The 13530-nt window shown below is 32.1% G+C and overlaps 1 protein-coding gene across 3 annotated transcripts; it reads right to left on the reverse strand.

The window, feature by feature from the left end:
- Positions 1 to 332: 332 nt before the first annotated feature.
- LOC139869318 (cysteine synthase-like) lies at positions 333 to 5847 on the reverse strand. Of its 3 annotated transcripts, none has more exons than XM_071857635.1 (10): positions 5506 to 5847; positions 4930 to 5039; positions 4449 to 4506; positions 3952 to 4215; positions 3127 to 3264; positions 2782 to 2833; positions 2617 to 2666; positions 1838 to 1897; positions 1541 to 1621; positions 333 to 644 (listed from the first exon to the last, which is right to left on the reverse strand). In XM_071857635.1, the coding sequence occupies exons 1-10, from the start codon at positions 5776 to 5778 to the stop codon at positions 552 to 554; spliced, it is 1179 nt and encodes a 392-aa protein (XP_071713736.1). In that variant the 5' UTR covers positions 5779 to 5847; the 3' UTR covers positions 333 to 551. The 3 variants fall into 3 exon arrangements, with proteins under 3 accessions (XP_071713736.1, XP_071713732.1, XP_071713740.1); XM_071857631.1 differs by having other exon boundaries at positions 335 to 644; positions 2617 to 2696; XM_071857639.1 differs by having other exon boundaries at positions 624 to 762; positions 2617 to 2696.
- Between the last annotated feature and the right edge of the window lie 7683 nt (positions 5848 to 13530).

Raw genomic sequence — 13530 nt, forward strand, 5'->3', positions numbered from 1 at the left:
ATGAATGATAAAATTAATCAATGCTAAAAAAAAGCAGATGAATGGTTAATTTAACCATTCATCTGTTTATGATGAATGATAAAAAAACAGATGAATGGTTAAATTTAATTTAACCATTCATCTGGTTTTTTTTAGCATTGATTAATTTTATCATTCATCGTAAACAAGATGAATGATAAATTAAGACGATGAATGGTTAATTTTACCATTCATCATCGATTTTTGAAAGATTTTGAACTTTTTTTTTATGAAAAAAATTGATTAGAGGTGCATTTTAATGCAGATTTATGAATGTAAAAAAAAATTCAAAAAAAAAAATTTTATTTTGCTTATCCCGTTTATACTCCTTTTAAGCTTATCCATGGATCGTACCCCTATATATATACACGGTGCATAGCCCATCTTCATGACTTCAGAAATAAACCTTATTGCAAATTTACCAAGTTATTAACAACCATGAAAACACACAACCATGTGATTTAAGAGACCATTTGTTCCATTTCTACCATATGTCCTTTAATTAATCAAAAATCTAACCCACCATTAATCTTTCACGACTCAGCCTGCATTCCCTCACACTCTTCCCGGATCGACTGGAAAAGCACTGTGGATAGGTAGCGCTCGCCAAAGCTAGGGAACACAACCTGAAACCATTTTCAGTAGAAACGTTGACATTAACAGGAAACCTTTTTGCAATGATTATCTATTGTGGACGTGTGGTTGGTACCAAAGGGCCGATGGCTAGCGGTAACGAGGTAACACCTGAAACCAAAAGGTTGTGGGTTCAAGTCCAGGGGTGAACATGTAAATATTTGTAAAAATATTTATGTGGTTGCTTACTCGTGTTTCTAAGCTACCATATAGTATTTTGGATATTCCAACTACAAGCCCATCTGCCCATGTAACCACAAGGGTAGTTGCCAGATGATAAAAGTTGGCCTCTATGGGTGGAAATACGTACGGGTTCCCAAGTTCGAATCCTAGTATATGTATATATATGTACATACATACATATATATACATGTATATACATACATACATACATATATATATATACATGTATGTACATACATACATGTAGATGCACATATATGTACATACATGCATGTAGATGTACATATATGTACATACATGTATATGTAATTATGTATGTACATATATACATGTATGTATATGTATGTACATATATAACCGTTTGTGACCACATAGGTTCACCCACGAAGAATCCGGGCTACCCATAAAGCGAGTGGTCGCCCTACAATTAGTCGGTCGGATCGCAAAGCTTGTCAGATACCCAAGTCAATCCAAAAAAATAAAACTATTAGCCCATGTATAATCAACATCCAAACTTTTGACATGATTTGACTCGCTAGATTCTCGGTCCAGCTTACCGAGTCTGTAGTGAAGTTTCTCGTAGAAATTAAAGGAAAGGAAAATGTTCAAGCGTTCAATGTAGTTTGTCAGGTGTCTAATTTAACCCAAACAAATATAATGTACATATATATATGTGTGTGTGGTATGCAAAGACAGTAATGTGTACCGCAATAAGTTTGCCAGCATTCTCAGGTCTCTTCCCAACCTTGATAGCAGCAGCTGCTGCTGCTCCAGAAGATATACCCACCTTGTTTCAATTTCAATATGCAATAAAGCGTGTCAATGAACAGTGCAGCAGCATACCTTAAGATACAATAGCTATTTGACAATTTTAAAGCCAACAAAGAAGTACATCGTCTAAAAGTTTGAAAAAGAAAATAAATAAAATACAAAGTGATATTCTCAACATGTAGCTGTCAACTTTTTAAAAAAATAAATAATCAACAAAGCAACCCTTCCTTACCAGCAAGCCTTCTTGGAGTGCCAATTGCTTTGCAGTCTCAACAGCTTCATCACTTGATATCTGAAATTTAACGTTAAATCAAGTCTGATGTCAGCAAATTAACATGCCATAAATGCTATAAAAAAAAATATTCCAACGTGAGTAATGCACTGCCATGTAAACGTTTATTCAACTAATGTACTTCAATTTTTAATCTTCAACAAGAATATTTACCTAATCACAGATAACTGACGGGGATATTGATCAGTATTTAATGGCAAACCTTCTTTGTCAAAATCACATCATTCGAATTCAGTAAACCATAAAAAAAACACCATAGAATCCTATCTGGTGTGCCCTTACGTTAGCAAATATTTCCTATGTAGGCATATACATCTGTCCATATTTGTTTTATTTCTTAAGACTTGCACATATGTAACCAATCCAAAACGTATTAGTAAGCCATATGTTAAGACATGAGTTGTTTACAACCTTAGAAGTTGTTTACAACCAGTAACAACTTCCTAATTCTCTTCTTTAATACCACTTTGTTAAGACATGATGATGATGATGATGATGATGATGATGATGATGATGATGATGATGATGATGGCATACACCAGTTGAAAACCAAAGTTTAAGATTGTCAACTAAGACTCTATTCCTAATAAAGATTGTAATATAAATAAACATAAACACTAATAATAGAACTAAAAAACAAACAATACAAAAAATATATGCAAATAGACATCATAAGCCCATCTTAATGAACAGGGAAAAAAGGAGGTAAAGAATCAGACCTCTATTACTTCGTCAAGCACATCCTGATGCAAATTTCCTGGTACAAAACCTGCCCCAATCCCTTGAATTTTGTGAGGTCCTGCATTTATTACATAATAAAAAGTAGAAAATAAAAATACACAAGTTCAGATCACAAACAGCGTAACTGTCTTTAAAAGCCATACCTGGCTTTCCACCAGACAGAATGTTGCTTTCCGTAGGCTCCACACCAATTACCTAATAAATGGAATTTAAAAATATAAAGGACTCCGAAAATTTTATTTAAAAAATAAATAATGCCAGCAAAATAATCTTAAACTGAAGAAGTCATAATAATTCATTACTGCAACTGATTTTTATTTGAAACAGAAAACTTGCAACCTTTCCCAAATAGAGTATTTTGTACAATCACATGTATAAATATATTGTCTTAATTGAGATTTGAACCAACAACCTCTTGGTTGATGACCTCCTCAAACACCGTTAAACTAAAAGCCCTTTATCAGGATTAGATTGGGTTATAAAGTTACCTTTATATCCGGATTTTGATCCTTGAGGAATCGACCAGCCCCGGAAATAGTTCCACCAGTTCCAATTCCGGCAACAAATATATCCACTTTCCCGTTCGTGTCTTCCCAAATCTCAGGGCCCGTTGTTTCATAATGTACCTAATTAAAGCTTAATATTAGTCATACTTATTGAATGAATGACAAAATTCAAGGAAATCGACAACGATTATGGTCTCATAAAGTCACTAGATATATAATGGGATAATATACGGAGCCACCTACGCATGCAACTGTTTTCATCAAGGCCACCCATTTGTTAACATAAATTTATAGTCCACTAATATATGTGTACAATGTTATTCAACCAATCTCGAGTAAACACTTGGCGGAAATTTAAAAAATGACAAAAACTACCCTCTATTTACTAGATCGGAGTTATCCAGATTCTAATTATATGGAGAAGTACACATTTAACACTTCAAAAGAGCCTATATTAGAACTATATATACGAGCATAATAGGTATTACATATCTAAATTATAACTTTTATCATTTTAACTGTGTAAAAAGAGAGGGGGATTTTTGTCATTTTCTAAGACTAAAACTTAAATACGACAAATGTATAAATCAAATAAATATTCAGCTAAATTTATTCTTTATGTATTACAAAACTAAAATTTAGTATGTTAAAACTAAGATAATAAACTACACAAGTCACAAACAATTTATTGCTTCATCAGTGAATATCACCAAGAATTAAAAAAAAAAAAAAAAATTAGTTATTCACATTAAGCATATATCAATAAGTAGGAACTAATATGATACAACAATTATTTATTTAGAGCACCTTTGGGTTTGCAGGATTATCAAATTGTTGAAGCATGTAAGAATTGGGTGTACTGTTGACTATTTCTTCAGCTTTTTGAACTGCTCCTTTCATACCCTTTGAAGAGTCAGTAAGAACAAGATCAGCTCCAAATGCTTTTAGAAGAACACGTCTCTCAAGACTCATTGATGCTGGCATTGTCAATATAAGCTTATACCCTTTTGAAGCAGCAATAAATGCAAGCCCAATGCCAGTGTTGCCACTTGTAGGCTCAACCAATATACTCTGCAAACAACCAAAATGGGAATAAGACCTTTTTAATGAAACCAACTAGTGTGAAATCTTCAAATGATTTGGTAGAAGAAGCAATGTACATATCACACAAGTCATGTTTCAATAAATGTATAAAGGGCGCTCCAATTCATAAACAATCAACAGGTATATATTGCTTGCTGTATGCACTCTTGTGATGAGTATGCATTATATATTTTTCAGCATGTGAAATCCAAATTTTTTACCTTCCCTGGAGTTATAAGTCCTTTCTCTTCAGCGTCAGTTATCATACTGTTTCCGATCCTGTGGCCACAAAATGAATACAACGTTCAGTACAAGTAGATAGTAACATAGCCACATAGCTAATATGCTGAAAGACGAAAAAAGAAGCTACTATATGACCAATGGCGAAAATAGATATTTTTTTCACTGGGGGCAAAAATTTTTTGGGTCATGGGCTTTTGGCTTGTGGGCAAAATCTGGAAGCTTTTGGGCAAAATATGAAGGCTTTGGGGGGCAAAATCAAATTTTAAGCCTAAAAAATTTCAAATCCACTGTGGGAAAAATAAAAATATTCGAAATTTTAGCCCGAAATAACCTAGAAGTTTAAAATTAACTGGGTGCATCTGCCCCCCGCCCCAGGCTTTTTCCGCCACTGGATATGACTCAATAATCAGAGTACAATTTGCTTAAGAAAAAATGAATTTATAAAGCTGTATAGGTGACCTGTCTTTGACGCTACAGCATGGCTCCATAATTTCAAGCTTGGCAGCAATATTGGCAACGGATCCCTTGGCAATTTTATTCAAGTACACCATTGGAGTATTCCCTATGAGCTGTAATTAGTAACAACATTGGGTCAGTCAGTAGTCCAGTATGCAATACAGGATACAAAATTAAGAATAACAACTGCAGTCAGACAGGTTAGTATAGCTGGATAAGACTAAGCTTATCTTTAGTAATAAATATAATTAAAATTAACAACTGCAATCTGCAAACGAGTAGGCAGGCATTATTATCAAGAAAAAAACAAATATTGAAAAGCCAAAATTTTGATTGTTATTAAGTATAATTAGTAGTGATTAATTACATAACTGAGGAATATAAATTGTGTACTAATGATGATACTAATAAGCTGAATAATAATGAGAAGAAAAGGCAGAAATGGGACGAGTAAACCCTAACTAGAGCAATGAATTGAATATCCATCAATTGATATAAAAATTGATTAAGCGCAGTTGATTGACAAAAAATCAAATAAATAAAAAGATGATTGAAGAGTCAACGGAATAGAAATTGGACCTGAGTAACATCATCTGCGATGTTAAGGCCTTCTTCGTCGTCTTCATCGTCTTGTTGGTCTTGAATTTGGGGGCTTCCTTTTTGTGGTTTGACAGAAATGGCTTTACAGACACTAATCTTAGTATTTTTAGGGTTACGTAATGATGATGGTGATGAACCAAAATGAGAGTGGTTGTTGTTATTGAACCGGTGAAGACGACGGGTAGCGGTGGTTGAGGGCTTCCAAAGAGATATAAGTGCTGCTGCTGTATTATTATTCATTAACGAAGCCATTTTTTCCCTTGATTTCTGAGTTCTACTAGGGACAAAGCTGTTGCTTTATCTTCTCTTAACTACCTTCCCCTCCCTAAATACTTATTTATATACTCCCTCCAACCAAATTTAATATATAATAATCTCAGGAGAAAAGAAAAAGAGCTAGTATAAAATAATTTTAGAAAATGAAGTTTTCAATCTCATCTCATTTCTTGTATATAATAAAAGACATTTTCATTTTGGGGTAAGCGAGGTATGAACGAGCACATTGTGTTCTCGTAGAAGGTAAAATTTTGAATAATCAAGCTCTCAAGCGTGAAACCTAGTATCGAGTGAATTGCTGAAAAGAAAGGAATGAAGCTTGCTGTAATTAGGTTGAAGAAATATGCTACTTCATGGTATGATGACTTGAAAGGAGAAAGACATATGTTGTGACGACCCGGAAATTTTCGATCAAATTTAAACTTAATCTTTAAATGAATTAATGTTTCCGATATGATAAGCAAAGTCTGTAATGTAGAGACCTCAAAAACTTTTAACTGTGTTCATATATATTCAGTTACCCTTTTTACTATCCCGACGATTCATGAACAATTGTTTGTAAATAAAAATGTATATTCATATAAATATAAGTAAATATAATAATTTGAAATTATAAAATAGACATTTGAATTAAAGATGTAAAATAATAAATAGAGTGATTAAGTAACTATTAAAATGTATAAAATTATATATATATATATATATATATATATATATATATATATATATATATATATATATATATATATATATATATATATAAAGAAGTATTATGATATATATATTGGAGTATATATAAAAGATATAAATGTTATATGTATTGTATGTATAATATAATTATTAGATATTACATAATTAATAAACTATAATATTAATATAATAAATGAAATTACAAGACAAAAATAGTTATTATAGTAATATTCTTATTACTTTCATTAATATTATTATCATTGCTATTATTATAATTTTAAGGTTAAGATTAGTAAATTAATGATATCAAAAAGAAATATTATTATAAGTATTGTTATTTTAATTTGTTATATCACTAATATTATTGATATCATAATTAGTAGAAAAATTATGAATTTAGTTATTAATTGGATTATTATTATTATTATTATTATTATTATTATTATTATTATTATTATTATTATTATTATTATTATTATTATTATTATTATTATTATTTATCATTAAAATCATTATTGATATTATAAATATTAATATAAAAATAACACGATTTATTATAATTATCATTAGTAATATCATTTATAATATTGTTGATGTTATGCGAGGTGTATACGAAATAGTTTATATTTTACTAGGAAAAACTATTAAATACGATACAATTTTACACAAGATATTTATTTATTTATAGAATGGATATACTTAAACCTTGCTACAACACTTATAGGCAGTGTACCTAATCGTACAGTAGTGTAGTTTTTAGTAAGTCCGGTTCGTTCCACAGGGAAATCTTTAAACAAAGCTCAACGCTATATTAGTTTACTTTTATAAAAATACAAATATATATATAAGTAATATTATTATTATAAAGGGGGGTTTTTACCGTTTAATGACCGGTTTGTCGATTTTAAAACTTTAGTCGCAGTTAAAACCTAATGTAAAATATTAAATAAATACAAGACTTAAATTAAAGCGTAAAGTAAATAACGATAATGAAATTGCGAATAATAAAAGTGCGATAAAATAAAATTGCGATAATTAAAAAGTACGATAATTAAAAGTGCGATTAAATAACAATAAATAAAAGTGCGATAATTAGAAGTGCAATTAAATATAAAATAAAGGAAATTAAATATGAAATAAAAGAATTATGCTTATTTAAACTTCCGTAATCATGATGTTTGACGTGTTGATTTTAGTTTTATGCCCCATGGGTTAATTGTCCTTTGTCCTGGATTATTTAATATGTCCGTCTGGTTTTTGTCCATAACAGTCCATCAGTCATAAATATAAAGTGCGAGTGTCCTCGTCAAATTATTATTATACCCGAAGTTAAATATTCCAACTAATTGGGGATTCGAATTGTAACAAGGTTTTAATACTTTGTTTAATGAATACACCAGGTTATCGACTGCGTGTAAACCAAGGTTTTACTACTTTGTTAACAATTACACCAATTACCCTTGAATGTAATTTCACCCCTGTTTTAATTATTCTAGTGGCTATTAATCCATTCCCGTGTCCGGTTAAATGAACGATTATTCGTACATATAAATACCCCGCCCATCGTGTCCGATTGAGTGTATATGGTAATTTATAGGGACGCCCAATTGTAAATCTTTATATTAACATTAACAAACTATCATTTAGTTAAACAAATATAAAGCCCATTAATAGCTCATAGTCTAATTTCCACAAGTGTCGTTCTTTTGTCCAAACCCCAATTATGGTACAAAGCCCAATTACCCAATTTTAGTAATTAGCCCAACATCATGATTACTTCGTTTTAAATAAGCATAATAATAACTTAGCTACGAGACATTAATATAAAAAGGTTGAACATAACTTACAATGATTAAAAATAGCGTAGCGTTACACGGACAGAATTTCGACTTACACCCTTACAACATTCGCTAACATGCCCTTATTATTAGAATTATAATTAAAATTAAAATTAAAATATAAATTATATATATATATATATATATATATATATATATATATATATATATATATATATATATATATATATATATATATATATATATATATATATATATCGTATATATGAGAGAAGAGAGAAAATAGATTATGAATTGTGATCAGAATTCGGTTGGCTTTATAGGGATTTTCGATTTTTGGGGCTCCGCGACTCGCGGCAAAATCCTCTTCAAACTCCGCGAGTCGCGGAGAATGAATTTACAGCTCACACCCTTGGAGTCTTTCTCTGCCGACGGTTTTATAATATATATATAATATATATATAATTAATATAATTAATTATATATTATATTATATTTATATACATAGTTAACTTGTAATTTTTAGTCCGTTGCGTCGAGCGTTAATAGTTGACTCTGGTCCCGGTTCCGGATTTTCGAACGTCCTTGCGTACAATTTAATATCTTGTACTTTGCGTTTTGAATCTTGTACTCTTATAATTTCGAGACGTTTCTTATCAATAATTGGAACCTTTTTGATTGTCTTTTGTACTTTTGAGCTTTTTGGTCGTTTGCGTCTTCAATTCGTCGAATCTGTCTTTTGTCTTCACCTTTTATTATTTAAACGAATATCACTTGTAAATAGAACAATTGCAACTAAAAGCTTGTCTTTCTTGAGGAATAATGCTATGAAATATATGTTCGTTTTTAGCATTATCAAATATTCCCACACTTGAGCGTTGCTTGTCCTCAAGCAATATCGTCTTGAAATACTAGAATCACTTCTTTATTCTTCACACTTTGTACATCAGTGATTTCTATACGGCGGTATAAACAATGGTAGTAACGATATGGTTTACAGTCCCACATGACTATAAAAATTTAGATCCATTAAGGAAATTGGATCTTTATGAAAACATTTGATCTTTTGAAAATTAAATCTAGTTTTTACCCTAGATAAGTTTTCCGGGATAACCCTTTACCGGTGTTTGCAAAATATTTTTGTGGGTTTGGTGGGTTTCAGATTTGAAAATTTTAGCTCAAAACTTGCTGTTTTGTGTCACCCACTTGCTAACCTTGTATTTGGAAAGCAACACGTCCAGTTTACTTGTTCCGTATATTACCTTTCGGCAAACTGCCGTCCGGTTGTAAAGGAAAGCGTTGAACAAGCAACTGTTAAGGCAATGTCCCGTGACATGCTTTTGATTATGGTCTATAACGTGTCGGATGCAATTACTATCCTTGGTAGGAGCAATAGTAAAGCTCACCCTTATAATTTTTCGGTCTGGCACAAGGTCCTGTCTTTGACCACTATGCAACCACCGTTCTTACGGTTGACACCCGATTTAGTTCAGGTGACCTAATGAATTCCAGGTGAATTCCTAGGATTTTACGTTCAATGGTAATGAACGCATTGAAAATGGGTTTTCATAAAACAAATCGGTTTGTATTTTTGATCAAAATATTTTCTCGTTCAAGCTCGAGTTTAGATATCATTGAATTCCATGAGTTTGTAATTCTCAATCTTTAAAGTCAATCTCAAGGATTGAGTAATATCAGGCTTAAAAGCTGATTTTTAATCTTTAAGGAGATTATCCTTTCTGGAGATCTGATTCATTAGTCTTATCCAGCTAATTTGCATGGTGCCCCCCCATTGTACGAGATAAATCCTTCTCATGGTTAGGATAAATCTGACCACTTGGCGACCCTGTTTATTGCTGAGGTCCGTGGATTTCCTGCTGATTTTAGTGATGACTTTTCTAGATTTTTCGTCAACCTACAGCTGGTCTGGACGACAACTTCATGACCTAAATCAAGAAGCGCGTGTCTTTTTCGGAAGACTTTACTTCCTTTTAATGATGGAATTGATTCATCGTGTAGATCCATCTCTTCTTTTCTTTCATCGGGTAAAAACAGTTTAGTTTAGTCCAAAGCAAAAGTATTTTCAGTTATTTGTTACAGATATATGTGACATATGTTTAAGATAACTTGGTAAATTTTCCCACACTTGGCTTTTATTTTCCTTTTTATCGTCCTCTATTCCATCTTAAATGAATTTTAACATTTTAGTTTGTTTCTCAATTTATGTCCTTTCCGAGGTTACAATAATTTCGGTGTTAAAACCTAGTTTTATCGTTCATAAATATGTATAAACATGATTTGAGTTCATTTAATTAAAAATTTTGAAAAATTTTACTAGAATTGGGTAGTCAGTATATAAGACTAGGGCTGTTCTTTTTTATCAGAGAGCACTAGATTCTAATACAACTACTGCTTTACTAGTATTTTTAATGGTAACCAAGTGTTTAAGATAAAAATTTTAAAATCCGAAAGAATTTAACCCCTTCCCACACTTAAGATCTTGCAATGCCCTCATTTGCAAGAAATCAGTAACAATTTAAATTATTGAGGGTGATTTGTGTGAAAATGATTAAATTTTACCAAAGTTTCCAAATATATTGGCGTTTGTTTGCTGAATGATAAATGGTGCACATCATTTGTTCATTTCGTCTTGTTGTTATTTCACATATATTTTGCATCTTGTCGTCAAAATTAGTTGCTTTTGCTGAACTTAATGCCAGTCTTTGAAAATGCGTTGTTTTACCCTGTTGTGTACATAAGATAAACTGCAAACATATATACATATTTTTGAAGTTTGGTATATTACCCCACATTCAAAAATTATTAAAATCTAAGAATAAAAGTTAGACAATTATAAAAATGATTACAATATTAACAAAAGTATTAAACGTATCAATAATTACAAATTATAAAATAAAAAAAAAATAATAATAAGTAAACTAAGGATGATATTGGTACCAATAGGGGTTCCAGGCATAACCATAGGTGCTATAGAATGCTTCGGCAGGGTCATACGTAGGATATGGTGGCTGCATCTCTATAGACCAAGGAGGGAAGATGGGTTTCGGTGTAGGAATATAGTTTCTACCTATATGTTGGCAATGAGCTATGATATGGTTCTGATGAACTTGCCAATCTTCAAATGCTCTCTGTCTAGCATTTTCGTATTCCTGAGAAGCTATAAACCTATGCATTTCTTGCATCTCATTCCCCCCTCCTACATTACCTTGCTGCTGGTTTCTCTCCACCTGTGGATGTCTACCATGGTATCGTACTGCGGCGTTATTTCGTCTCTTCAAAACTTTCGCACCATGGTATACATTTAAACCTATAGTATCGCGGGGTTCTGGTTCTTCTACTAATAATCCCCCCCGACTTATATCCACACCGAGATATTCACCAATCAAAGTAATAAAAATACCACCTCCTATTATGCTATGTGGTCGCATCCCCCGAACCATAGCTGATAAATAATAACCCACACAATATGGTATACTTACAGCGCTTTGTGGGTCTCGAATACACATATGGTAAAACAAATCCTGTTCATTTACTTTTTCTTTGTTCTTACCCCTTTGTGTAATCGAATTAGCTAAAAACCTATGTATCACTCTTAATTCGGCTCTATCTATATCCAAATAAGAGTAATTTCCCCCTTTGAAACGGTGATGGCTTGTCATTTGACTCCACACACCGTGTGTATCAAAATTCTCATCTATCTTTCTACCGTTTAGTATCAATCCTCTACAATCGGCAGACGCTAACTCCTCAGGCGTATATATACGTAAAGCCTGAGCCATGTCCAGTAAAGACATGTGGCGCATCGAACCGCCTAACAAAAATCTAATAAAAGAACGATCGGTTAAACTAGCTACCCGATCATTCAACTCTATACTACATAACAATTCTTCACACCATACTTTATATACAGGTCTACGTATGGTGAATAAACATACCCAGTCATTAAAAGAAGAATTACCATACCTCTGTACAAGTAATTCCCTAATTGGCCCGGCCAATTCTACAGCTTCTAAGGGTCCCCATTCTATGACCCTCGGTACCTCAATAACCTTGGAATGAAGAGTATGCAAACCCCGTTGATATTTTGGATAATCTATCCAAAGTCTGTCAAATCTCAGGTTCGGGTGCAACTCTTCCAAGTGCATATCGGAAAAGGTCATGACTGGATGAGGTATATCCTGCTTGTAGTAGTTATCCACCTCCTGTTGTTCCAAATTCTCAGCAGGAGCATTGCGGGCTTGGGATGAAGATTCACCCCTTTCATTCTGCAAAACACATCAAACACAATTTTTGTGCATCCAAATATGCATTAGTGTCAGCAAAATCATCAATCAAAATAATTACAATGACATTATCAATTTATATCAAACTTAAGCTCATTTTCACATTTTTATCAAATCTACACTTTTTCAAATAAGCATATACGAAAATGTTCGCCAAGTTCATAAGCATTCAACTCAAATAACATGTCAAAATAATCATTACTAGCAATTAAACAAGTCTCAAATGGTATTATCTTTCAAAAATCAAGTTCATGAATTTTAGACTTGAAAAAGTCCACTTTAATTCTCAAAATCATGTTTAGGCTCAAAGTTTGGATCATTTAACTACCTAAACATGTTACACTACTTAATTTAGCAACAATTCATGACAAAAATCGGCCATAACCTGTTTATATCAAAAAGCCCCAAATTTGCTCAAGAACACAAACCCTAGATTATTCAAAATTTGAAGTTTAAGGCTTCTAATCATGTTAAACAGCATCAATCTAGGTTATACAAGCATAATACATAAACAATTTAAGTCTAATTACACTAAAAAGCATCAAAATCAAATTGTGGAAAAAATGACTCAAGAACACCAAATTTCGAATTAAATGGTGTTTAGGTGTAGAAATTTACCGTTTTTCTTGAGTAATTCTTAGATAGCATCCTTCTCAACATGATTTTAGCAAAAAATTTGGTGATTAACGGTTAAAAATTGTGATTTTGGGGGTGTTTTTGGATGGTTTTTCGGAGTCTTTTTTCGCTGTGTTTTTCGGTTTTGAGGTTGTGGACTGATCAGTTCGGGTGTTTATTATTTTTTTTTCCTGGGTTTTGGTCCTCCCGCGAGTCGCGGTGAAATACCCTTTAAACTCCGCGACTCGCGGAGTTTTTTTTTTTTTTTTTTTTTTTTTTATAATCATTAACTTTTGAAACAATTAAGTACTTAATTTTAA

The sequence above is a fragment of the Rutidosis leptorrhynchoides genome, chromosome 1, assembly GCF_046630445.1.
Source record: "Rutidosis leptorrhynchoides isolate AG116_Rl617_1_P2 chromosome 1, CSIRO_AGI_Rlap_v1, whole genome shotgun sequence".
Classification (NCBI taxonomy): Eukaryota; Viridiplantae; Streptophyta; class Magnoliopsida; order Asterales; family Asteraceae; genus Rutidosis; species Rutidosis leptorrhynchoides.

Excerpts from the sequence above, each read along its gene's own strand:
- LOC139869318 (XM_071857631.1), bottom strand. The coding sequence starts at position 5,778 with ATGGCTTCGTTAATGAATAATAATACAGCAGCAGCACTTATATCTCTT. Across the intron at positions 5,040-5,505 it reads TCGCAGATGATGTTACTCAG|CTCATAGGGAATACTCCAAT; the intron begins GTCCAATTTCTA and ends TACTAATTACAG. Across the intron at positions 2,697-2,781 it reads TCTGTCTGGTGGAAAGCCAG|GACCTCACAAAATTCAAGGG; the intron begins GTATGGCTTTTA and ends TAATAAATGCAG.